The sequence below is a fragment of the Oncorhynchus mykiss genome, chromosome 2, assembly GCF_057628025.1.
Source record: "Oncorhynchus mykiss isolate SJ-2025 chromosome 2, ASM5762802v1, whole genome shotgun sequence".
NCBI classification, from domain to species: domain Eukaryota; kingdom Metazoa; phylum Chordata; class Actinopteri; order Salmoniformes; family Salmonidae; genus Oncorhynchus; species Oncorhynchus mykiss.
In genome coordinates, this window is record NC_143023.1 from 8,098,947 (window position 1) to 8,126,514 (window position 27,568).

The 27,568-nt window shown below is 40.2% G+C and overlaps 1 protein-coding gene across 2 annotated transcripts; it reads right to left on the reverse strand.

Annotated features, from left to right (window-relative positions):
• Nucleotides 1-1,912: 1,912 nt before the first annotated feature.
• LOC110515062 (gasdermin-E-like) lies at nucleotides 1,913-24,741 on the reverse strand. 2 transcript variants are annotated; one of them, XM_090187190.1, is made up of 10 exons: nucleotides 24,541-24,741; nucleotides 23,980-24,232; nucleotides 23,289-23,493; nucleotides 21,246-21,420; nucleotides 13,194-13,314; nucleotides 12,583-12,708; nucleotides 10,588-10,715; nucleotides 6,716-6,887; nucleotides 6,535-6,608; nucleotides 1,913-2,652 (listed from the first exon to the last, which is right to left on the reverse strand). In XM_090187190.1, the coding sequence occupies exons 2-10, from the start codon at nucleotides 24,200-24,202 to the stop codon at nucleotides 2,425-2,427; spliced, it is 1,452 nt and encodes a 483-aa protein (XP_090043316.1). In that variant the 5' UTR covers nucleotides 24,203-24,232; nucleotides 24,541-24,741; the 3' UTR covers nucleotides 1,913-2,424. The 2 variants fall into 2 exon arrangements, with proteins under 2 accessions (XP_090043316.1, XP_090043313.1); XM_090187187.1 differs by having other exon boundaries at nucleotides 24,552-24,632.
• Between the last annotated feature and the right edge of the window lie 2,827 nt (nucleotides 24,742-27,568).

Consider the following 27,568-nt stretch of genomic DNA (forward strand, 5'->3'; position numbering starts at 1 on the left):
ATGTTTTACTTTAGTTTATTTGATAAACGTTTTCTTAATTCTTTCTTGAACTGCATTGTTGGTTAAGGGCTTGTTAATAAGCATTTCACTGTAAGTCTACACCTGTTTTGTATTCGGCGCATGTGACAAATAAAGTTTGATTTGATGAGGAATGTTTCCTTTAAGGCCCTGTACACACTGAAGTTGTAGAACTAATAATGCACAATGCGCTTGGTAAAACTGGTTTAATACAACAGAGTGTTTCTGCACAAACAGTGTTATGGAGACATTGTACAATGGTTGTGTGAAATATTTTGTGTAGATGAACTCTGTTATAGCACAAGAATATCAGTATTAGCCTACTGTATTTTAAGGCTCCCGAGTGGCGCAGTGGTCTAAGGCACTGTATCTCAGTGCTACAGGTGTCACTGCAGACCCTGGACTGTATCACAACCGGCCGTGATTGGGAGTCACATAGGGCAGCGCACAATGCAACGTCCGGGTTAGGGGATGTTGGGGTAGGGGAGGCTGGGGTAGGGGAGGCTGGGGTAGGGGAGGCCGGGGAAGGGGATTCTGGGGTAGGGGATGCTGGGGTAGGGGATGCTGGGGGAGGCCGTCATTGTAAATAAAAAAGTCTTAACTGACTTGCCTAGTTAAATCATTGTTTAATTTTATAAAGTATCATTCACAACCTTTGTGTCCAACGTGTGGTAAATCAGTTGTCCAACCTGAGTGTGTACGGGGCCTAACTGTTACTACAGGGTCAGAAAGTCACATCCATAGACTTCACCACTGTACCGTAGGAGAGTCCAACACCAACAGACACTTATCAGTTCCAAAGTGCAATAACAGTTCTGAAGGTCAAGTGTTAGTTTCAGTTTGAACAAATCCCAGGAGCCTTGTAGTAATAACATACTGTAGTATAGGGTTTCTGATGACAAAATGTCTATGTTGTTCAAACACTGTGAATCAGACATCACAGGATTGGACCATCATACTGACTCCACATATTCAGCATTGGGGATGTTATCTTTGAGTATAGAATCATTATTAAAAAGAACAACAATTTAATCACCCTGGTATTCTAGACATCAATATTACCAGGGTGCTGGACTTCCTCTTATACTTTTTGAACCTGGTAGCACAGTAATGTGAGAAAGTTTACACTTTCAAATGAGTCTACAACAATAACAGACTTGTTTTTGGGACATGATTCTGGTGAACAGGATTTTGAACAGGATTCTGTTTCTGTTGTTGTCATACGGGTCACTTGACAATGTGTAGGACCCCTGTCTTCTGTCTTGCTCATTCACCCTCTGAATGACACACACACACAATCTATGTCTTCATTGTCTCAAGGCTTGAAAATTGTCATTTAACCAGTCTCCTCCCCTTCATCTACTCTGACTGAAGTGGATTTAACAAGTGTCATCAATAAAGGATCATTCACCTGGACTCACCTGGTCAGTCTGTCATGGAGAGAGCAGGGGTTCTTAATGTTTAGTACACTCTGAGAATAACTATTATTTTAATGTAATGTAATGTAATATCTTATGTTGTTCTTGTCTATAACCGTTCTGTAACTTGTAATGTATTTGTCGGTTTCATGTGGACTCCAGGAAGAGTAGCTGCTGCATGTGAGGTATCTAATGGGGATCCTAATAAACTAATTTTAATGTCCCACTTTATGTTGTATTATCTAATGGGGATCTAATAAACTACCCCCCCCCCCCCCCCCTTTAATGTCCCACTTTATGTTTTATTATCTAATGGGGATCCTAATAAAGTAACCCCCTCCCTCCTCCCTCCCTCCCTCCCCCCTCCCCCCTCCCTCCCTCCCTCCCTCCCTCCCTCCCTCCCTCCTTCCTTCTGTAATGTCCCACTTTATGTTGTATTATCTAATGACTAGAAGAATGGAGGTCGGGACGTCTGATATCGTGTGTTGAACTTTACTGAAAACATTACAAGGATACATTCACTGTTGTTCACTAGTTCTTCAGCTCAACTAGTGCAAGAGTAAAATACTGAATGGTTCAAACAGGATTGACAAGTTTCATAATATATGCCATTTAGCAGACACTTTTATCCAAAGCAACTTACAGTCATGCGTGCATACCTGTTACATTGCCAAAGCAAGTGAAATAGATAATAAACCAAATTTAAATAAACAATAAAAAATGAACAGTAAACATTACACTCACAAAATATTATGTAAGAATATTCGAAGATAAATACACAATGCAGGGAATTAACAATCAATGGAAATAGTTGTTTTTCAGTTCAACGTCTGTTTAGAATCTGCGTGTGGGATTCTAGTCCGGGACTCTCTTTCTCTCTCTCAGCTTACACTAAAAAGGCCTTTCACAATGATACTCATGACTAGAGGAAGGTATCCAGGCTGGTCCTTCATCTCTGTCCTCAGTGTGTCCTCCTCTCTCTCCCTCCTTACACTAAAGAGGCCAGGCCTTTAACAGTGATACTCATGACTAGAGGAAGGTATCCAGGCTGGTCCTTCATCTCTGTCCTCAGTGTGTCCTCCTCTCTCTTCAGTGTAACTTTAGAGTGACCAAAGAGACTCTCTGTCCTCTGATACAGCTCCTCCTCAGTCAGAACAGCCAGACCTGCATCTCTCAGAGAGAGGGTCTCCCCACTCCCTGCTGCCACATGCTGCACCTGGAGGACAAGCAGTACAGGAATTAAGGTGGCATCTGCATCCCTAGAATTTGCAACAATGACAAACACTTTAAAATGACAAATAGTTAGACATTATACATGTTTTAATTGATATTAAACTGTTTATCAATGTGAAACATAATGGAAGTCAAAACGTTATCTTAGCAGGAATTAAGGTGGCATCTGCATCCCTAGAATTTGCAACAATGACAAACACTTTAAAATGACAAATAGTTAGACATTATACATGTTTTAATTGATATTGAACTGTTTATCAATGTGAAACATAATGGAAGTCAAAACGTTATCTTAGTGGCATGATTTTGGGATATATTATTTTGAATGTTCTAAAATAAACAAAAGTATTTAATATATTTTATAGATCAATGAAAACAAATAGAATACTTTGTTAACCCCTTGAACATCACTCATTACAAAGACAAATATATATATATATATCTACAAAGTAAACAACATTTATGAATACACTGTATATAGATCAATAAAGTAAAGAAGGCCACTAAAATATATATATATATTTACAATTATTATGTGTCCCTAAGTTTTATGTAATTAGTGTTACCGCCTTAAAATAATCACTCATTACAAAGATATACAAGGACCTTGAACATTCCTTCCAGTGACAAACTGTTATCAGGAGAGGGGTCAATATTAAAGAAGATTTTTAGCTAATCACACCCTTTTAGTATGTCATCGATGTTATGATTCCATAGATAATTTGGTGTGTTTAAATAAAACGATATCATTGGTGTAACTCAATTTAAATGAAGGGAAATTACACTCTGAGCAAAATGATTCATCAAATCTCCTTAGTGAATGATTAAGTCAATTCTTTTTAAAGGTTAAATGACCTTAGATTTGAGATCGGTGGGCTCCATTTAAGAAACTCCTAAAATACTTACAAAAAGTCATTGGTGTGACCTATACTTTGATGCAACACATCGTTCAGCTCCACCACTATCCAAGAGATGGCGCTGATCTGCATGTAATTCTGGCTTTCACTCATGTCACAACATTGTATCAGTAAGCAAACACATTTGATGTGTAATTGCTTGAGCTAATCAAGCATACAGTACGTGCTCGCTTCCCTGTTGTATTGTTATTTTGCCAAATGTTATTTGAGGAAAGGCAGCTCGCTAATGCAGCGGTTTCATTCTCACTCAGTAATCTGTTGTGGAGAGGCTAGCCAAGCCCGCTTGGGTGCTGCTATAGAGAGTCATTAGTAGTGCCCGACTATAGTTGTTAATCGTCTTCTAGCTACCTAGCTGAAAAGTCATCATGAATCATGTCAACAATCACCAAGAAAATTATTTTCAAACTTGTAGAGCTAAAATATCTTGGTGCTCATCAACCGCTGAACAGGCTTCCGTTAAAATAAAGCAAGTTATAAAATAATTAAGCCTGAGTGGTTTGGATGGAACTTGCAGTGGCTAACAGCTGCTGTTTGAGGAAGCTAGCTAGCTAGCTAGCTAGCTAAATATCCAACCAGGAAGTGGGAAATTTGAGGTTTGTAGTTTTTCCAACTCATTGCCTATCGAATATACAGTGTCTATGGGGTCATATTGCACTTCCTAAGGCTTCCACTAGATGTAAACAGTCTTTAGAACCTTGTTTGAGGCTTCTACTGTGAAGTGGGAGCGAATGAGAGGGGATTGAGTCAGAGGTCTGGCAAAGTGCCATGAGCCGACCACACGCATTCACGTGAGAGTTAGCTTGCATTCCATTGCAATTCTACAGACAAAGGAATTCTCCGGTTGGAACATTATTGAAGATTTATGATAAAAACATCCTAAAGATTGATTCTATACTTCGTTTGACATGTTTCTACGAACTGTAATATAACTTTTCGTCTGAACGTTCGCTTGGACTTGCCTGCGCGACGTGAGATTGGATTGTGTACTAAACGTGCAAACAAAAAGGAGGTATTTGGACATAAGTGATGGACTTTATCGAACAAATCAAACATTTATTGTGTAATTGGGATTCCTGGGAGTGCATTCTGATGAAGATCATCAAAGGTAAGTTAATATTTATAATGCTATTTCTGACTTCTGTTGACTGCACAACACGGCGGATATCTGTTTGGCTGTTTTGTTGTCTGAGCGCTGTACTCAGATTATTGTAAAGCTTTTTTGAAATCTGACACAGCGGTTGCATTAAGGAGAAGTTTATCTAAAGTTCCATGTACGTTCCTCCCGGGTGGCACTGTGGTTAAGGGCGCTGTACTGCAGTGCCAGCTGTGCCACCAGAGACTCTGGGTTTGCGCCCAGGCTCTGTCGTAACCGGCCGCGACCGGGAGGTCCGTGGGGCGACCCACAATTGGCCTAGCGTCGCCCCGGTTAGGGAGGGCTTGGCCGGTAGGCAAATCCTTGTCTCATCGCGCACCAGCGACTCCTGTGGCGCGCTAACCAAGGTTGCCAGGTGCACGGTGTGTCCTCCGACACATTGGTGCGGCTGGCTTCCGGTTTGGATGGCTCTGTGTTAAGAAGCAGTGCGGCTTGGTTGGGTTGTGTATCGGAGGACACATGACTTTCAACCTTCGTCTCTCCCGAGCCCGTACGGGAGTTGTAGCGATGAGACAAGATAGTAGCTACTAAAAACAATTGGATACCATGAAATTGGGGAGAAAAAGGGGTAAAAATATACAAAAATAAAAAGTTCCATGTACAACACTTGTATTTTCATCAATATTTTTGATGAATATTTCTGTAAATTGATGTGGTTCTCTGCAAAATCACCGGATGTTTTGGAACTACTGAACATAACACGCCAATGTAAACTCAGATTTTTGGATATAAATGAGAACTTTATCGAACTAAACATACATTTATTGTGTAACATTAAGTCCTATGAGTGTCATCTGATGAAGATCATCAAAGGTTAGTGATTCATTTTATCTCTATTTCTGCCTTTTGTGACTCCTCTCTTTGTCTGGGAAAATGTCTGTGTTTCTCTGTGACTAGGTGCTTACTTAACATAATCATTAGGTGTGCCTTTGCCGTAAAGCCTTTTTGAAATCAGATACTGTGGCTGGATTAACGATAAATGTATCTTTAAAATGGTGTAAAATACTTGTATGCTTGAGGAATTTTAATTATGAGATTTCTGTTGTTTTGAATTTGGCGCCCTGCACTTTCACTGGCTGTTGCTGAGGTGGGACGCTACCGTTCCGAATATCCCAAAGAGGTTTTAACAGACAGGCAGAGGCAACTGCACTCAGAATGGTGTTCTGCTGCGTCCCATCACTCTAACAGTGATTAGCAATATTGCAGACCGGTGCTGATATTGATTCTGAAGTAAAATAGACTTTACTCTATAAAGTATGCCGGACTACCGTGGTCTTCCTTGCATTAGGAACCAAAGATATGGGCAGTAGCCTATACACTGGTCATAACCCTTATGTTATAACGTTTGTGTGTGTCTGATAATTATTTATGATGGTCCATTCAATGTTTAGTGTAGTAATGTATCGATGCATATTCACTTTTTTCATTGAGTTTGCCACACCAATATTTTTGTTAAAAATCGCCACTGGTTACCGTCATTGGTGTCAGTACTGCTACTGGTGGTACAATGTTATCATAATGGTAGAAATATCAGTTTGTTTAACATGGGAAGATACATTTACATAAACCCAAATACATTTACATAAACCCAAATACATTTACATAAACCCAAATACATTTACATAAACCCAAAACATTTATATAAACCCAAACACATTTACATAAACCCAAATACATTTACATAAACCCAAATACATTTACATAAACCCAAACACATTTACATAAACAAAAACCTAGAAAAATGAACTCCAGGTCATACAGGACTGGAGGCTCAATCAAGCAGGTGTGAACTCACCAGGATCTGCAGGGCCTGTAAGACTGGAGGACTGCAACAGGATCCCAACACAGAGAGACCTTCATCTGTCATTCCTGAAGATATAAATATACACACATAAAACCACAGTAGTGAACCTAGTTTCCCAGGAACTGATCAAATAATAACTGGAGAATCCTGTGAAAACTGCTCTCTATCTCACCGTCCATGGCACTGACAATGAGGTGGACGGCACTAAGAAGTGAGGATCTGATCTCGTCCTCATCCTTCCCAACACATTGGTCTACAAGATCCAGTATGGCCTGGACTGTTTCCCTCTCAGACTCTTCCGGATCACCCAGGTCAGGAGTCTCACCTTCACACATCTGATCCAGCTGTGACAAGGGGTGGGGGAGGGGGAGAGAGAGAGAGTGTGAGTGAGTGAGTGAGCGAGTGAGCGAGTGAGCGAGTGAGCGAGTGAGTGTGAGAGTGAGTGAGTGTGAGTGAGTGAGTGAGTGAGTGAGTGAGTGAGTGAATGAATGAATGGTAAAAAGAGACAAGGCAAGCCTTGCCTTTGCTCTTGGGGACGGCAGGTAGACTAGTGGTTAGAGCGTTGGGTCAGTAACCGAAAGGTTGCTACATCGAATCCCCGAGTAGACAAGGTCGTTCTGAACAAGGCAGTTAACCCACTATTCCTAGGATGTCATTGTAAATAAGAATTTGTTCTTAACTGACTTGCCTGGTTAAATAAAAAAATGCCATCAAAATTTGACATACCAAATTTTGCTACAAATACTTGAATCAGATATAGAACCTGTTACCACTGATTATGGTTGTGAGGTCTGAGGTCGGCGCACAAAATGGGACAAACACCAAATTGACACTCTGCAGAATTCTGCATCCTCCGTGTACAACATAAAATACCTAATAACACATGCAGAGCAGATTTAGGCAGATACCCACTAATTATCAAAATCCAGAAAAGAGCCATTAAATTCTACAACCACCTAAAAGGAAGCGATTCCCAATCCTTCCATAACAAAGCCATCACCTACAGAGAGATGAACCTGGAGAAGAGTCCCCTCAGAAAGCTGGTCCTGGGGCTCTGTTCACAAACACAAACAGACCCCACAGAGCCCCAGGACAGCAACAGCAACATAATTAGACCCAAACAAATCATGAGAAAACAAAAAGATAATTACTTGACACATTGGAAATAATTAACAAAAACTGAGCAAACTAGAATGCTATTTGGCCCTAAACAGAGAGAACACACTGGCAGAATACCTGACCACTGTGACTGACCCAAAATTAAAGAAAGCTTTGACTATGTAGAGACTCAGTGAGCATAGCCTTGCTATTGAGAAAGGCCGCCATAGGCCGACCTGGATTTCAAGAGAAGACAGGATAGGTGCACATTGCTCACAAAATGAGGTGGAAACTGAGATGCACTTCCTAACCTCCTGACAAATGTAAGACCATATTAGAGACACATGTTTCCCTCAGAATTTTAAAACAAATCCTATTTTGATAAACTCCCTTAACTATTGGGGAAATACCACAGTGTGCCATCACAGAAGCAAGTGACCTGTTGCCACGAGAAAAGGGAAACCAGTGAAGAACAAACACCATTGTAAATACAACCCATATTTATGTTTATTTATTTTTGCTTTTGTACTTTAACTATTTGCACATCGTTGCAACATATTTAAAATGTCTTTATTATTTTGGAACTTTTGTGTGTGTAATGTTTACTGTTATTTTTTATTGTTTATTTCACTTTTGTTTATTATCTATTTCACTTGCTTTGGTAATGTAAACATACAGTACCAGTCAGAAGTTTGGACATAGCTACTCATTCAAGGGTTTTTCTTCATTTTTATTATTTTCTATATTGTAGAATAAGTGAAGACATCGTAACGATGAAATTGCACATATGGAATCATGTAGTAACCAAAAAAGTGTTAAACAAGTCAAAATATATTTTAGATTCTTCAAAATAGCCCCCCTTTGCCTTTATGACAGCTTTGCACACTCTTGGCATTCCCTCAACCAGCTTTACATGGAATGCTTTCCCAACAGTCTTGAAGTAGTTCCCACATATGCTGAGCACTTGCTGGCTGCTTTTCCTTCACTCTGCGGTCCAATTCAGCCCAAACCATCTCAATTGGGTTGAGGTCGGGTGATTGTGGAGGCCAGGTCATCTGATACAGCACTCCATCACTCTCCTTATTGGTCAAATAGCCCTTACACAGCCTGGAGGTGTGTTTGGGGTCATTGTCCTGTTGAAAAATAAATGATAGTCCCACTAAGAACAAACCAGATGTGATTGAGTATCGCTGCAGAATGCTGTGGTAGCCATGCTGGTTAAGTGTGCCTTGCATTCTAAATAAATCACAGAGAGTGTCTCCAGCAAAGCACCCCACACCATCAGACCTCCTCCTCCGTGCTTTCCGGTGGGAACCACACATGCAGAGATAATCCGTTCACCTACTCTCTGCATCTCACAAACACACGTCACTTGGAACCAAAAATCGCAAATTTGGACTCATCAGACCAAAGTTGTGACGTGATGAGGTTGGATCCAGGTGCAGAGAAGAGACCAGATGAGGAATCAGTGGTTAAACATAAATACTTTACTGAGAAACGGTATCCAAAGGATCACAGTAACAACAAACACTAAGTCTCAAAAACTCACTCAGGAAACAAACGCACACGGGAAACAATTCAAGCTTCAGGAAACCAGAAAACACACCTGTTTTAACAGGGAAATCATAATGAATAGTAGGACACAGCTGAGTGTTGTTAATGTCTCTAGGTGACAGGTGGAACCATGACAAAAGGACAGATTTCCACCGGTCTAATGTCCATCGCTTGTGTTTCTTATCCCAAGCAAGTCTCTTCTTATTGGTGTCCTTTAGTAGTGGTTCATCTTTGTAGCAATTTGACCACGAAGGCCTGATTCACACAGTCTCCTCTGAACAGTTGATGTTGAGATATTTCTGTTACTTGAACTCCATAAGCATTTATTTGGGCTGCAATTTCTGAGGCTGGTAACTCTAATGAACTTATCCTCTGCAGCAAAGGTAACTCTGGGTCTTTCTTTCCTGTGGCGGTCCTCATGAGAGCCAGATTTGTCATAGAACTTGATGGTTTTTGCAACATTTTCCACATTGACTGACCTTCATGTCATAAAGTAATGATGGACTGTATTTTCTCTTTGCTTATTTGAGCTGTTCTTGCCATAATATGGACTTGGTCTTTTACCAAGTAGGGCCATCTTCTGTATACTACCCCTACTTTGTCACAACACAGCTGATTGGCTCATACTGTAAGGACCGACGCTGGAGTAGAGAAGCAGGTACGGGGAGTCAAACATTTAATCGGAACAGACATAGAACAAGACAGGAAGAGCATCAGCACAATGCTGAAGTAGGGAAAAGAGGGGGGGGGGGCAGACAGATATAGGGGAGGTAATGAAAGAGGTGATTGAGTCCAGGTGAGTCCAATAATCGCTGATGCAAGTGACGGGGGAAGGCAGGTGTGCGTAATGATGGCTGGCAGGAGTGCATAATGCTGGGGAGCCTGGAGCGGGAGCAGGCGTGACACAAACGCATTAAGAAGGAAAGAAATTCCACAAATTAACTTTTAACAAGGCACACCTGTTAATTGAAATACATTCCAGGTGACTACTTCATGAAGCTGGTTGAGAGAATGCCAAGAGTGTTTAAAGCTGTCATCAATGCAAAGGGTGGCTACTTTGAAGAATCTCAGATATGTGTTATTTCATAGTTTTGATGTCTTCACTATTATTTTACAATGTAGAAAATAGTAACAATTAAGATAAACCCTTGAATGAGTAGGTGTCTCCAAACCTCTGACTGGTACTGTATGTTTCCCATGCCAATAAAGCCCCTTAAATTGACATTGAATTGAATTGAGAGAGAGAAAGAGAGAGAGAGTATATTTAACACAGAGAGAATTTTACAGATATTCAGGGTGAGATATTCATTCCTGCCATTAGTTGTGTGTGTGTGTGTGTCTACATTGTGTGTGTGTGTGTGTTTGGGCCCTGTTTCTGTACGTCTCACTCACCACACTCTCCAGCACACTGACTGCCTCTCTGTCCTCCATGGTTGTCTTGAGGAGCTGGAGCAGAGAGGAACGTGTGTCTGCTGGCAGGACTGACAGCAGCTGGAAATGACCACTCAGTTTCTCCAGTTCTGTCAACACACAAACAATACAGAAACCATTTTATCAAAGTGTCTTATTTTCATGTGACAAATCCATACATTTTTATATATTTCAAAAGTGTGGTAACTTTGTAATTACTAATCAAAGAGAAATATTGAACATTCCATAGACATTACATTTTGACCAGACGTTCCATTCAGTAGACTACATGTTTACCAGACGTTCCATTCAGTAGACTACATGTTGACCAGATGTTCCATTCGGTAGACTACATGTTGACCAGATGTTCCATTCAGTAGACTACATGTTGACCAGACGTTCCATTCAGTAGACTACATTACATGTTGACCAGATGTTCCATTCAGTAGACTACATGTTGACCAGATGTTCCATTCAGTAGACTACATTACATGTTGACCAGATGTTCCATTCAGTAGACTACATGTTAACCAGATGTTCCATTTGGTAGACTACATGTTGACCAGACGTTCCATTCAGTAGACTACATTACATGTTGACCAGACGTTCCATTCAGTAGACTACATTACATGTTGACCAGACGTTCCATTCAGTAGACTACATTACATGTTGACCAGACGTTCCATTCAGTAGACTACATTACATGTTGACCAGACGTTCCATTCAGTAGACTACATGTTGACCAGACGTTCCATTCAGTAGACTACATTACATGTTGACCAGACGTTCCATTCAGTAGACTACATGTTGACCAGACGTTCCATTCAGTAGACTACATGTTGACCAGACGTTCCATTCAGTAGACTACATTACATGTTGACCAGACGTTCCATTCAGTAGACTACATGCTGACCAGACGTTCCATTCAGTAGACTACATTACATGTTGACCAGACGTTCCATTCAGTAGACTACATGTTGACCAGACGTTCCATTCAGTAGACTACATGTTGACCAGACGTTCCATTCAGTAGACTACATGTTTACCAGACGTTCCATTCAGTAGACTACATGTTTACCAGATGTTCCATTCAGTAGACTACATGTTTACCAGACGCTCCATTCAGTAGACTACATGTTGACCAGACGTTCCATTCAGTAGACTACATGTTGACCAGACGTTCCATTCAGTAGACTACATTACATGTTGACCAGACGTTCCATTCAGTAGACTACATGTTGACCAGACGTTCCATTCAGTAGACTACATTACATGTTGACCAGACGTTCCATTCAGTAGACTACATGTTGACCAGACGTTCCATTCAGTAGACTACATTACACGTTGACCAGACGTTCCATTCAGTAGACTACATGTTGACCAGATGTTCCATTCAGTAGACTACATGTTGACCAGACGTTCTATTCAGTAGACTACATTACATGTTGACCAGACGTTCTATTCAGTAGACTACATTACATGTTGACCAGACGTTCCATTCAGTAGACTACATTACATGTTGACCAGACATTCCATTCAGTAGACTACATTACATGTTGACCAGACGTTCTATTCAGTAGACTACATTACATGTTGACCAAACCTTCCATTCAGTAGACTACATGTTGACCAGACGTTCCATTCAGTAGACTACATGTTGACCAGACGTTCTATTCAGTAGACTTCATTACATGTTGACCAGACGTTCCATTCAGTAGACTACATGTTGACCAGACGTTCCATTCAGTAGACTACATGTTGACCAGACGTTCTATTCAGTAGACTACATTACATGTTGACCAGACGTTCCATTCAGTAGACTTCATTACATGTTGACCAGACGTTCCATTCAGTAGACTACATGTTGACCAAACCTTCCATTCAGTAGACTACATTACGTGTTGACCAAACATTCCATTCAGTAGACTACATGTTGACCGCTAAACAGGAGACATTACCCTCCACTGGCATTATTACCTTTGTTCAGATTTAGGGGACTGTTGGTATCAAAGTCGCCTCCCTGGTCCATAAATCCATCTACTTCCAACCCCTCCTTTGACTTATCTATTTCAAAGCCCCCGTTGTTGCAGATGAGGCACAGCTCTGTGGACAAGAGCAGACAACAGTCATAACCAGTCACACACAGACAGATACAGTGGCTATACTAAATACAGTGGCTATACTAAATACAGTGGCTATACTAAATACAGTGGCTATACTCAATACAGTGGCTATACTAAATACAGTGGCTATACTAAATACAGTGGATATACTAAATACAGTGGCTATACTAAATACAGTGGATATGCTAAATACAGTGGCTATACTAAATACAATGGCTGTACTAAATACAATGGCTATACTAAATACAGTGGCTATACTAAATACAGTGGCTATACTAAATACAATGGCTGTACTAAATACAGTGGCTATACTAAATACAGTGGCTATACTAAATACAGTGGCTATACTAAATACAGTGGCTATACTAAATACACTGAAGAACATAGACGCTGGCTGTGTACTTTACCATGGTACTTAACAATGCAGCTATACCTGGGACATTGACAAACCATACACTTCCTCACCAAACTTTCCATTGCATTTGACGTAGAGTTCAATCAGACTGTAGGCCATGACAGTATTTGCAGGAATACCCAGTGACACATCACTATCTGTCTGAGTACTGCCGCTCTGCTTCATAGAGGCCTGTGGAGAAAATGTAAAATCAGTCAGAGACGTTTGGTACACAGATGACCCAGATTCTAACCCAGACAGTCATCTATTCAAAGGACCTTGCTCCCAGACAGACTAAATAACTTCTTTGCTCGCTTTGAGGACAATACAGTGCCACTGACACGGCCCGCTACCAAAACCTGCGGTCTCTCCTTCACTGCAGCCGACGTAAGTAAAACATTTAAACGTGTCAACCCTCGCAAGGCTGCAGGCCCAGACGGCATCCCCAGCAGCGTCCTCAGAGCATGCGCAGACCAGCTGGCTGGTGTGTTTACGGACATATTCAATCAATCCTTATCCCAGTCTGCCGTTCCCACATACTTCAAAAGGGCCACCATTGTTCCTGTTCCCAAAAAAGCTAAGGTAACTGAGCTAAACGACTACCGCCCTTTAGCACTCACTTCCGTCATCATGAAGTGCTTTGAGAGACGAGTCAAGAACGATATCACCTCCATCCTACCTGACACCCTAGACCCACTCCAATTTGCTTACCACCAAAATAGGTCCACAGACGATGCAATTGCAACCACACTGCACACTGCCCTAACCCATCTGGACAAGAGGAATACCTATGTGAGAATGCTGTTCATCGACTACAGCTCGGCATTTAACACCATAGTACCCTCCAAACTCGTCATCAAGCTCGAGACCGTGGGTCTCGACCCCGCCCTGTGCAACTGGGTACTGGACTTCTCCACTCCGCTGATCTTCAACACTGGGGCACCACAAGGGTGCGTTCTGAGCCCTCTCCTGTACTCCCTGTCCACCCACGACTGCGTGGCCATGCACACCTCCAACTCAATCATCAAGTTTGCGGACGACACTACAGTGGTAGGCTTGATTACAATGACGAGATGGCCTACAGGGAGGAGGTGAGGGCCCTCGGAGTGTGGTGTCAGGAAAATAACCTCACACTCAAAGTCAACAAAACAAAGGAGATGATGTCGCGGTGGATCGTTACAAAATATAACACTTACAAGAACTTGTGAATTCAATATAGGCTTTTAATACAAACATATCAGAAGCCTAGATGGTCCGCGGAACACACCCTTTCCCTGAGCTCTGGCTCTGTATTTATTCACATACAACATATGAGTCTATCCCACATGCAAATGAAGTTATTTCCCTCAGTCCATCTGCCACCATTATATCCCAATCTGTGCATCCTGCTTGTTCACGCCCAATACTGCCCATATCTGCTTTCAGTCAAGTTATAATGGTGACAGGACCTCTTCATGTCCCAATAATAATACATGCCCATCTATCCTATGGGCCCCTTATGTTCAGCTTGGTGTGGTCTTTGGTATGTCTGTCCTTATTAGGACTAGTAGACTATGTGTCTCTTCTCTTCATGTCCTAAAAATATATGCCCTATGTCTATAGTCCATCAGTTGGTCATTTGGCTGACCCCCTCCTTTGTATGTCCCTCTGACCTTGGTATGTCCAGCTGTCCTATGCTCTCATGGCCTTACTCTGGTTTCCTATCCTATACAATAGACAATGCATTTTACCAGAATGGCAAATGCACTCTAAGTGTATCTTTCTCTTGTGGTACAGTATTAAGTTTCTCCCTATATGTACATCTTTCTCCCACAAAACCTTCCTCTGGTGCTTATTTAGCACCAAAAACTACACTAAAAGGACATATAGGGTGGAGGCCAATACCAACAGTTGACAAAAACATTAACAAAAATAAAGCTTACAAATCACCTGGACCAAACATCTCCAGATCCTATTTGAAACATAAAACACTTACAAAACCCAACTAGACCAAACATCTCCAAACAATAACATAGAGATAGGAGTAAAAGATCTAGTCTGTAAAGAATAAAACACTTATAATCAATCGTTATATTGTGAAGAAGCAATGAGCATGTAGTATGCCCACACATCCAGAAACAATCAGCTATTCCTTAATCCTGATTCTTTAACATTTCAAGATATAATGTTACTTGAGTTATATTACCACATTTTACCTTTGTGTTTTACAATCATTACTTTATCAAATTGACTAACTCCTGCAGTTTCTAACACCCAAATAGTGTATTCAATTAACTATCGTGTTTCCCACATCCATCCCATTATCTCCAATTAACTATAGTGTTTCCCACATCCATCCCATTATCTCCAATTAACTATAGTGTTTCCCACATCCATCCCATTATCTCCAATTAACTATAGTGTTTCCCACATCCATCCCATTATCTCCAATTAACTATAGTGTTTCCCACATCCATCCCATTATCTCCAATTAACTATAGTGTTTCCCACATCCATCCCGTTATCTCCAATTAACTATAGTGTTTCCCACATCCATCCCATTATCTCCAATTAACTATAGTGTTTCCCACATCCATCCCATTATCTCCAATTAACTATAGTGTTTCCCACATCCATCCCGTTATCTCCAATTAACTATAGTGTTTCCCACGTCCATCCCATTATCTCCAATTAACTATAGTGTTTCCCACATCCATCCCATTATCTCCAATTAACTATAGTGTTTCCCACATCCATCCCATTATCTCCAATTAACTATAGTGTTTCCCACATCCATCCCATTATCTCCAATTAACTATAGTGTTTCCCACATCATGCCATTATCTCCAATTAACTATAGTGTTTCCCACATCCATCCCATTATCTCCAATTAACTATAGTGTTTCCCACATCATCCCATTATCTCCAATTAACTATAGTGTTTCCCACATCCATCCCATTATCTCCATAGCTGTAGAAACATTCATTTTTTCCCCTTTCTTTTCTTTTTACAATAGTAAACTCATCATTATGAGGATCATTCAATTCAGTTATTCTGTTGCACATTCATGTTCTCCCAACATATTGTTATTTAATTCACTTCTGCCTTTAGTGTTGCCTAGTGCCAAACTGCATTCTGTGTTACACAAAGGAATGTAGTATTGATGCAAGTTCAGGTACTATCAAAAGATCAGACAAAGGTGATTTTCTACACAAAAGACAATTGTCCATCCTATGTTGATTTTTTTCTGTATACTTAGCCCATTCGTACCACTCGTTCTTCACTACTTCTTCTCGTGTGGCGTCCTTTAGTGGTTCTGATTCTGAGATAGATGTCGCTTTTACAATGTTTTTGTCTTGAGGTATATCATTAGAGTTTGTCAAAAAGTTCCAAATGTCAGTAAAGAACCCTCCTGGTTCTGATGTTTTAGGTTTCTTTGTGGGTACATTGGACTGCTTGGTAAGGACTGCTTGGTAAGGACTGCTTGGTAAGGGCTGCTTGGTAAGGACTGCTTGGTAAGGACTGCTTGGTAAGGACTGCTTGGTAAGGACTGCTTGGTAAGGACTGCTTGGTAAGGGCTGCTTGGTAAGGACTGCTTGGTAAGGGCTGCTTGGTAAGGGCTGCTTGGTAAGGACTGCTTGGTAAGGACTGCTTGGTAAGGACTGCTTGGTAAGGACTGCTTGGTAAGGACTGCTTGGTAAGGACTGCTTGGTAAGGGCGGTTGATGTTATCTTAGTGGTAGCTACTGTGGTCTTCACAGCAGCTTCCACTGTTGTTGTCTTTCTAGCTACCACAGGCTCTTCCTGTTTAGGTGTTGGCGTAGGACCAATTCTAATGACTGAGGTGCTGCTCCCTTCGGTCAATCTTGTTCTCGTTATTTCAACTATTAATTCTTCACCTTCAACTGGTTCAATATGATTCATGGTGAGCACCCACTCGTCTACTTCTTTGGTTAACGTCAGGTCACATCCTTTTGGGTCCCAAATGACTTCTCCCTTCGTGTGATGATGTGTCCATCCACAGAGTGCAATCTCAGGTAGAGGCTGATTGAGATTGTCTTCTGTTCTCCTGTTTCAGTTCTGTGTTGAGGTGGAACAGAGATTCTAACCTTGTCAGTCTTTTTAGATTGTTTGGCTGGTTCCTCTCTTCTCTTCCTGTTTCCACCTTACATATTGATTGTGCGTGAGTCTGTTGTTGCTATACTAGCGTTCACTGTTACTTCTGTTATCTCAATGTCATTGTTCTTCTGTGGTTCTAACTTCAAGTGTCTGTTAAGGAGACCATTCAAGAGCTGAAAAGTCAATTGTGGGGAAATCCCCATTTTCTTCAGCTTGCTGGACTTTTCCTCCTCTTTGTGGGGTCTCTCCTTCTGTTCCTTGTGAGGCCTCTCCTCCTCTTTCTTCCCCTGAGGCTCCCTCCTCAGGCCGGACTGGGCTTCCATCTGGAAGGGTGTAATTTTAGGGAAAAGATGTTCCCATTCTGTAGGTGATACTTTGGGGTCCCACTGTGGAGGGCTTCTGTCAAAGAGTTCTGCCACAACAGGTATGTCATCAAGAGTATCAGGCATGTTACTCCCTCACATCCCTGGCCTCTGGCCCCACAGGAGTGAATTTTGGTTGTTCACAGGTCCTCTCTCCAGTGTTGTCTCTCCTTCTCCTTCTTCTGGGTGCATTAGGCGATGCACCTGTCGTATTTTGGCTTTCACTTGGTCTGCTGTTCTCTTGGCTCCTCCCTGGCGTCTCGATTGCTTTCGCTGTTCCTGCTCCTTCCGAGCTCCTGCCTGATGGATCAGCATCCTCTGTGTCCTCATCTATATATGGTTGTGTCCTTCTTTCTGTTGGGACTCAGGTGCAGTGATTCAGATGATACCATGGTACCACGTCTTGCTTCCTTTCACTTGGACGGCCGTGTTTGTTGCTGCGGCCTCCTCGTAGGGTCCTTCTCTCCTCGGTTGATCCCACTTCCTCCGGAACACTTAAACATAGACTAGATCTCCTGGTATCACTGGGAGAGGTCCTTCTGGTCCCCTTGGATCATCAGACATCAGACTTCTCGTCCTGGTTCAGGTTTCTGCCTTCTTTCTGTGAGGCATTCAGACTTAGAGACTTATGGCCTCTGTTCTATGATTACACCATACATTCTCTTACTTCCATCACTCATCACACAAAAAACTAACATTCCAGCTGAAGCTGGCGAACCCTTCTCCATCTGGTTTCCTAAACATAAGACTTGGAAAGCAAAGGACAAAACATAACAGTATTGACAATGTTATGTGTTATGCATTAATATATTAATGAATACTGAACTCTGAGACCATGACAATTCCCACTCTCTCTTCACCTGACTCTATGCCTCCATGATACTTTTCTGCTGGACTCCACAAAAATGAATTCCCTGAAAAGCTTCCTCATGCTTCCACCCAGTCTTCCCCTTTCGGCCGCAGGTTCTGAGAGGTGTTCCCAAATCATGTCATTTTTTACTTAGTTCCCCATCTGCTCTATTTCAACTGATAAGCATGTGCATAACCTTAATCAACATGATTTTTTTTTAAAGTAATTTAACACTGTATCTGCTTTCACATCAAGCCTTCAACATGTTGTTTAGAGTACAACTACCCTAACATCTATCCTTTTTCACATGATGCATTAACAAATAAAACAAGTAACCCCCAAACTCAACCCAGTATGTCTACAGTGGAATCTAGTCTCTCTCTCTCTCTCTCTCTGGTTCCACGTCCTCTGTCATGGTGTTTTCAAGCTCACCCATTATTCAGCTGAACCTTACTTCTTGTGAGACTTATGCACCCACCAAAGAGAGACATGACGATCTTTACCACTGCAGGTGCTGTAAGAAGTATACCCCCAGCCTGGTGTATCTTGATGTACGCTCAGTCTCCAGAATTCAGCCCATGCCCTTCCAGGCCTCTTATGTGCTGTTTTTTCCCGAGGACATACACACTAACACATGGGTTATTTCCTGACAACAGACTTTCTTCTTATAGCAAGATCACTAAATCTTCATTTTTAATTAACAGCCCTATGTAAACATTCTGTCTCAAATACCTGGCCTCCTGCCACAAAAATATTCATAATGATAGCCAAATGATGGTCCCTACAGGCTCTCCAGAGGGTAGTGAAGTCTGCACAACGCATCACCGGGGGCAAACTACCTGCCCTCCAGGACACCTACACCACCCAATGTCACAGGAAGGCCAAAAAGATCATCAAGGACAACAAACACCTGAGTCACTGCCTGTTCACCCCGTTATCATCCAGAAGGCGAGGTCAGTACAGGTGCATCAAAGCAGGGACCGAGAGACTGAAAAACAGCTTCTATCTCAAGGCCATCAGACTGTTAAACAGCCACCACTAACATTGAGTGGCTTCTGCAAACATACTGACACTGACACTGACTCAACTCCAGCCACTTTAATAATGGAAATTGATGTAAAAAATGTATCACTAGCTACTTTAAACAATGCCACTTAATATAATGTTTACATACCCTACATTATTAATTTCATATGTATATGTATATGTATATGTATATGTATATACTGTACTCTATATCATCTACTGCATCTTTATGTCATACATGTATCACTAGCCACTTTAAACTATGCCACTTTTATGTTTACATACCCTACATTACTCATCTCATACGTATATATATATATATATACTGTACTCGATACCATCTACTGCATCTTGCCTATGCCGTTCTGTACCATCACTCATTCATATCTCTTTATGTACATATTCTTTATCCCTTTACACTTGTGTGTATAAGGTAGTAGTTGTGGAATTGTTAGGTTACACTCACATTAACATCTGCCAACCATGTGTGTGTGACAAATAAAATTGGATTTGATTTGATTCTACACCATTGCATTTTCAGGAAGTGGTTCTAATGTCAAGAACAGGAAATGATGTGGTAACTAGAGCTGGGTCATTCCACCAATTCGGTTTGAGAAGTGTAACTTGAAAAAAAAAAATTGCATCACAAGAGGTATCCTTCTTTTATGACTATAGTAAGTGCCTGTTAAGTCCCAAATAAAGTAAGGTTGAACATAACTAGGGATGTCCTTGTGACAGGGGGAATGTAAGCTTGTTGTTTGAAGGGATTGGCAGTTGAATGCAAGCTTCACAAAAAAAATGAACAATTGTTCAAACATTTCTAGCATGTCTATCTATGGTGCGTTGTGGTCCACCTGCTCAGTGTTCCACCACAAAACACAAGATAATTGGCAAAAATAATAAAACCAGCTGACCTGCTTTTACACTATAATTTGAATATTAGATGTTCAATATTTCTTCTGAAAAAAACCCATTTAAAAATGAATAGTTTTGAGAGTTCAGTTCACATAAAAGGGTTGACCTTAAAATGAGGGACGGACGTTAATGAATGCTGCATGGATGGACAATATGCTGAATGGTGGCACTATAAACAAGTCTTTATTCATATCAAAAATCAGATTTATTGAATTCTCCATGTGGTCTATATTAATGAAAGGGCACTTCATTTAATTTAACATGCTTTTAAAATTCAATATTGGTGCACAATTTATTCTGGAACAACCCAGGTACAGCATTCTGACTTGAGCAAGAGACAGTATTACCACTACTGAACAGACATCTGTGAGTATTACGACTACTGAACAGACATCTGTGAGTATTACCACTACTGAACAGACATCTGTGAGTATTACGACTACTGAACAGACATCTGTGAGTATTACCACTACTGAACAGACATCTGTGAGTATTACGACTACTGAACAGACATCTGTGAGTATTACGACTACTGAACAGACATCTGTGAGTATTACCACGACTGAACAGACATCTGTGAGTATTACCACGACTGAACAGACATCTGTGAGTATTACGACTACTGAACAGACATCTGTGAGTATTACGACTACTGAACAGACATCTGTGAGTATTACCACGACTGAACATCTGTGATCTGTCAATATGGTCCTGACATTGACTTTATTTATGAAGGCCTAGCTATCATGAAGTGAGATTATTAAGATTAAAAATCTATTTTACAACAGAGATTGTCTAAATCTGAGTTACCAGTAAAATATGAGGAAAATATAATTCACTTCGGTAGAACACTTGGTAATCTTTCTTCCTACCTTCCCGCTCAGGAACACACAGGCGCTCACGTTGGCTCCTACATTGCCATGCTTAAGGACATTGTTTGTGACCGGGCAAGGTAGTGACGTCATAATCCTCTCCGTCAAGACGCCTAACACTGCCCTGGGATTCGCACGGGTCTGCTTGATCACAGGATGGGACATGTCCAGAACTCTGCAGGAGGGACACATTTTAGGTCATATTTCATAGAAATCTGGAAACACTGGAAAGCTACTTTAAAAGTAAACAAATGGATGTACCAATCACAGATTGTCCCTTTAAGCTAAACTAGTAGTGAAAACAGTGAGGAGGTAGTTTAAGTTTCAGGAAGTTGCTAAACCAGTACAGTTCCACTTCTTTCTTGTCTGAAATCACTTCAACCTGAAAATGTCCTTTTTACACAAAAGACCTGCCTGATGTCATTGCAACCAGTTTTGCTCGCTGGTCTTGGGTCTTGGACTCCTTGGGAAGGTGAACTGTATGATGTATTATGACTGTATTGTGACTGTATTATGATATATTATGACTGTATTATGATGTATTGTGACTGTATTATGATGTATTATGATGTAGTATGACTATTATGACTGTATAATGACTGTATAATGACTGTATTATGACTATATAAGACCATATTATGACTGTATTATGATGTAGTATGACAATTAGGACTGTATAATGATGTATTATGACTTTTTTCTGTTTTATGATGTATTATGACTGTATAATGACTGAATTATGACTGTATAATGATGTATTGTGATGTATTATGACTGTATTATGATGTATTATGACTGTATTATGACTGTATTATGACTGCATAATGACTGTATTATGACTGTATTATGACTGTATTATGATGTATTATGATGTATTATGACTGTATTATGACTGTATTATGATGTATTATGACTGTATTATGACTGTATAATGACTGTATTATGACTGTATTATGACTGTATTATGATGTATTATGATGTATTATGACTGTATCATGATGTATTATGATGTATTATGACTGTATAATGACTGTATTATGACTGTATTATGACTGTATTATGATGTATTATGATGTATTATGACTGTATTATGATGTATTATGACTGTATTATGACTGTATTATGACTGTATTATGATGTATTATGATGTATTATGACTGTATAATGACTGTATTATGACTGTATTATGACTGTATTATGATGTATTATGATGTATTATGACTGTATTATGATGTATTATGATGTATTATGACTGTATTATGACTGTATTATGACTGTATTATGATGTATTATGACTGTATAATGACTGTATAATGATGTATTATGACTGTATTATGATGTATTATGACTGTATATGACTGTATAATGACTGTATTATGACTGTATTATGACTGTATTATGATGTATTATGACTGTATTATGATGTATTATGATGTATTATGATGTATTATGATGTATTATGACTGTATAATGACTGTATTATGACTGTATTATGATGTATTATGACTGTATTATGACTGTATAATGACTGTATTATGATGTATTATGATGTATTATGATGTATAATGACTGTATAATGACTGTATTATGATGTATTATGACTGTATTATGATGTATTATGACTGTATTATGATGTATTATGACTGTATTATGACTGTATAATGACTGTATTATGACTGTATTATGACTGTATTATGATGTATTATGACTGTATTATGATGTATTATGACTGTATTATGACTGTATAATGACTGTATTATGACTATATTATGACTGTATTATGACTGTATTATGATGTATTATGATGTATTATGATGTATTATGACTGTATTATGATGTATTATGATGTATTATGACTGTATAATGACTGTATTATGACTGTATTATGATGTATTATGACTGTATTATGACTGTATAATGACTGTATTATGATGTATTATGACTGTATTATGACTGTATAATGACTGTATTATGACTGTATTATGACTGTATTATGATGTATTATGACTGTATTGAACATATGTATAGTATAGGGTAACTCACCTGTTTTTTGAGTAGTTGTGTAAGTCCTTCACATCAACCTTCTCTTTGTTCAGGCTGCCAAGGGACAGCTTCTGTTTGGTGGACCATTTCCCTCCGATGGTCAGGTTGAAATCAGCCAACTTTGCCTCCACGTTTCCGTCTGCGTTCATTTCTTTCTTGTCACCAAATGTCCCACTGTAGTCCACAAAGTCAGACTCCTTGACAGCTGAGGGAAAGTTCAACATTTGAATGGACTCTGTGCTATTATACCACAGCACATATCTATAACAGACACATCCATCACATATCTATAACAGACACATCCATCACATATCTATAACAGACACATCCATCACATATCTATAACAGACACATCCATCACATATCTATAACAGACACATCCATCACATATCTATAACAGACACATCTATCTCATATCTATAACAGACACATCCATCACATATCTATAACAGACACATCCATCACATATCTATAACAGACACATCCATCACATATCTATAACAGACACATCCATCACATATCTATAACAGACACATCCATCACATATCTATAACAGACACATCCATGACATTATCATTTTCCTATTCTCTTCAGAAAAACAAGAGTAGGATAAATATTTAAATCAACGGTCAGATATTTTAGAACAACAACAACCCATAGTTATTTGTTTGTTATTTGCTCTGGTGCTTACTTGGGCTTAAAGGTGTGTTTCCAGGCTCTCCAGGCTCCAGAACATCACCGAGGGTAAAGCCAGGGGACTGGTATTTGGCTTCCTGCCAGAAGCATCTGTGCCTGGTCTTGACAATGAGTGATCGGAGATTCAGTTTGTCTGTGTCATTCAGACTGGACACAGGGATCAGGCGACCCGCATGATCTGTGTCCTTCACGAAGGCTTTTGTGGCTTTGGCAAACATCTGAGAGATGGTGATGGATCGTGTTTCTGGCTGCAGCAGATGACAAAGACACAAATGACAAAGATGTCTAAGAAACAAAACTAGGATGAACACATGAACACTCAATACAACATCTTCAGAAGAGCATTCTAAATACATTCCACAGTTGTCAAGACACTCAACAATGCAAACACAATCTCTTTGAAAGGTTCACTTTCCCTGGGAAAAGAGTGGATCAGAACAGAGTAGCAAATAATTTTTGACCAAAATGTTGGTTATATATCATTCAAGACTATACAAAGCATGCTGTATATTTTTCTTAATTGTTTTATTTCATCAATCTGCAAGAGCTTCAATACCTGGTTCTTACCAATTCTTCCTCTGGGTCCTTATGACTGACAGGTTGTAGAGATATGCTCTTAAGAAGGAGATACTAGTATGTCTGAAATGCATTAGCTAAGAGTTCATTACATACTAGTAGGAGGAGTCTCTTTAACTTAACCCCTTACTGGGAAACTGTCCTGTTCCACTCTTACATTCCTGCTCTTCACTTCTGTTTTATTTCATGAGAAAATAACTTCACTAGAAGCAGTTAGAACTCAAGGAACAACATGCCTGTATTGTTTTGTGTTTAAGAGCAGGGAATTGGCTGTCGTCCATTGTTATGTCCTTGGTACATGCCAAGTTGCAGGGAAGGATAATGTGGTTTGATGTGTTGTCATCCTCATGTCAGTGAAGCAGTATTGGGAGTGGTTCTTAACATAGCACAGTTTAGTTTGTACAAGTACATGAGTGTACATATGGCCAGAGTGCTTAGCTGGAAGGCCCAAGTAGAGATTGTGTTGGAGGACCAAGTAGCTGGAAGGTCCAAGTAGAGATTGTGCTGGAGGGCCAAGTAGCTGGACGGTCCAAGTAGAGTTGTGCTGGAGGACCAAGTAGCTGGAAGGTCCAAGTAGAGATTGTGCTGGAGGGCCAAGTAGCTGGACGGTCCAAGTAGAGATTGTGCTGGAGTTTCAAGTAGCTGGAAGGTCCAAGTAGAGATTGTGCTGGAGGGCCAAGTAGCTGGACGGTCCAAGTAGAGATTGTGCTGGAGGTTCAAGTAGCTGGAAGGTCCAAGTAGATATTTACTCTCTCAAATTACACCTTCTTAATAATAATAACAGACTTCACAAAAATATCACCACTATGATATTTTATTAGATCTCATGGAGCATCTAACATACAAGCCAGTTACAGTTGAAGTGGGAAGTTTACATACACTAGGTTGGAGTCATTAAAACTTGTTTTTCAACCACTCCACAAATTGGCTCTCATGCGGACCGCCACAGGAAAGGAAGACCCAGAGTTACCTCTGCTGCAGAGGATAAGTTCATTAGAGTTAACTGCACCTCAGATTACAGCCCAAATAAATGCTTCACAATTAACAGACAGACACATCTCAACATCAACTGTTCAGAGGAGACTGCGTGAATCAGGCATTCATGGTTGAATTGCTGCAAAAAAAACTACCAAAGGACACCAATAATAAGAAGAGACTTCCTTGGGCCAAGAAAGACGAACAATTTGACAGGTGGAAATCAGTCCTTTGGTCTGATGAGTCCAAATGTGTCACGTTCTGACCTTAGTTCTTTTGTTATGTCTTTGTTTTAGTATGGTCAGGGCGTGAGTTGGGTGGGTTGTCTATGTTCCTTTTTCTATGATTTGGGATTTCTGTGTTTGGCATGGTATGGTTCTCAATCAGAGGCAGCTGTCATTCGTTGTCCCTGATTGAGAACCATACTTAGGTAGCCTGGTTTCACTTTTGAGTTTTGGGTGATTGTTTCCTGTGTCTGTACCATACGGGACTGTTTCGATTTTCGTTTGGTCATTCACATTGTTATTTGTATTTTTGTAGTGTTCAGTTTTATATATTAAAATGGACACGTACCACGCTGTACGTCCTCCAATCCTTCCTACTACTCCTCTTCGTTAGAAGAGGCGGACAATCGTTACAAAATGTAAGATTTTTGATTACAACCACCGTGTCTTTGAGAGACACAGAGTAGGTGAACGGATGATCTCTGCATGTGTTGTTCCCACTGTGAAGAATGGAGGAGGTGTGACGGTGTGGGGGTGCTTTGCTGGTTACACTGTGACTTATTTAGAATTCAAGGCACACCAGCATGTCTACCACAGCATGTTTACCAGCTATACGCCATGCCATCTGGTTTCGGCTTAGTGGCACTATCATTTGTTTTTCAACAGGACAATGACCCAAAACACACCTCCAGGCTATGTAAGGGCTATTTGACCAAGGAGAGTGATGGAGTGCTTCATCAGATGACCTGGCCTCCACAATCACCTGACCTCAACCCATATGGTTTAGGATGAGTTGGACCGCAGAGTGAAGAAAAAGCAGCAAACAAGTGCTCAGCATATGTGGGAACTCCTTCAAGACTGCTGGAAAAGCATTTCTCATTATTTCTCATCAATTTTGAAGAATCTAAAATATATTTTGTTTTGTTTAACACTTTTTTTGGTGACTACATGATTCCATATGTGTTATTTCATCGTTTCACTATTATTTACTAAGTAAACATTTGCAAAAAAAATAAACTCTTGAATGAGTAGCTGTGTCTGAACTTTTGACTGGTGCTGTATATGCTCTGTATCATTCCAAAATACTATATCCACCAATTATTCATGTGCCTTTTTTAATCACAAATTATTGCTTATGGGTTCCTTCATGTGTGTGTAAAATATTACTGTTCTCAGATTTGTTATTAATAGACTTTAATTGTATATCTTTTTTTTGTTGCTAAACGCTATTCTGTATATATCCATTGTTTAGCTAGAAAGGAATGTTGGTATCCTGTCTATTTGACTGTGATATGTGGTTGTCTCACCTAGCGAGCTTATTAAGTTGAATGCTTTAACTAAGTTACTCTGGATAAGATGTCAAATGTAAATACTTTACATACATACACAACATACACAAAAGTATGTGGACACACCTTCAAATTAGTGGATTCTGCTGTTTCAGCTACACCTGCTGCTAACAGGTGTATAGAATTGAGCACACAGCCATGCAATCTCCATAGACAAACATTGGCGGCAGAATGGCCTTACGTCAGCACGAGAACTGTTCGTCGGGAGCTTTATGAAATGGGTTTTCATGGCCGAGCAGCCGCACACAAGCCTAAGATCAACATGTGTAATGCCAAATGTCGGCTGGAGTGGTGTAAAGCTCGCTGCCATTAGACTATGGAGCAGTGGAAAAGCGTTCCCTGGAGTGTTGAATCACGCTTCACCATCTGGCAGTCTGATGGATGAATATGGGCTCATGGGATGCCAGGAGAACGCTATCTGCGCCAATGCGTAGTGCCAACTGTAAAGTTTGGTGGAGGA

Bases quoted from the DNA above. Each gene is read 5' to 3' on its own strand.
- LOC110515062 (XM_090187190.1), bottom strand. From the start codon at position 24,202: ATGTTTGCCAAAGCCACAAAAGCCTTCGTGAAGGACACAGATCATGCG. The intron at 23,494-23,979 runs GTAAGCACCAGA...ACTTTCCCTCAG, and splicing joins AAACACACCTTTAAGCCCAA to CTGTCAAGGAGTCTGACTTT. The intron at 13,315-21,245 runs GTAGGAAGAAAG...TTTTCTCCACAG, and splicing joins GTGTGTTCCTGAGCGGGAAG to GCCTCTATGAAGCAGAGCGG.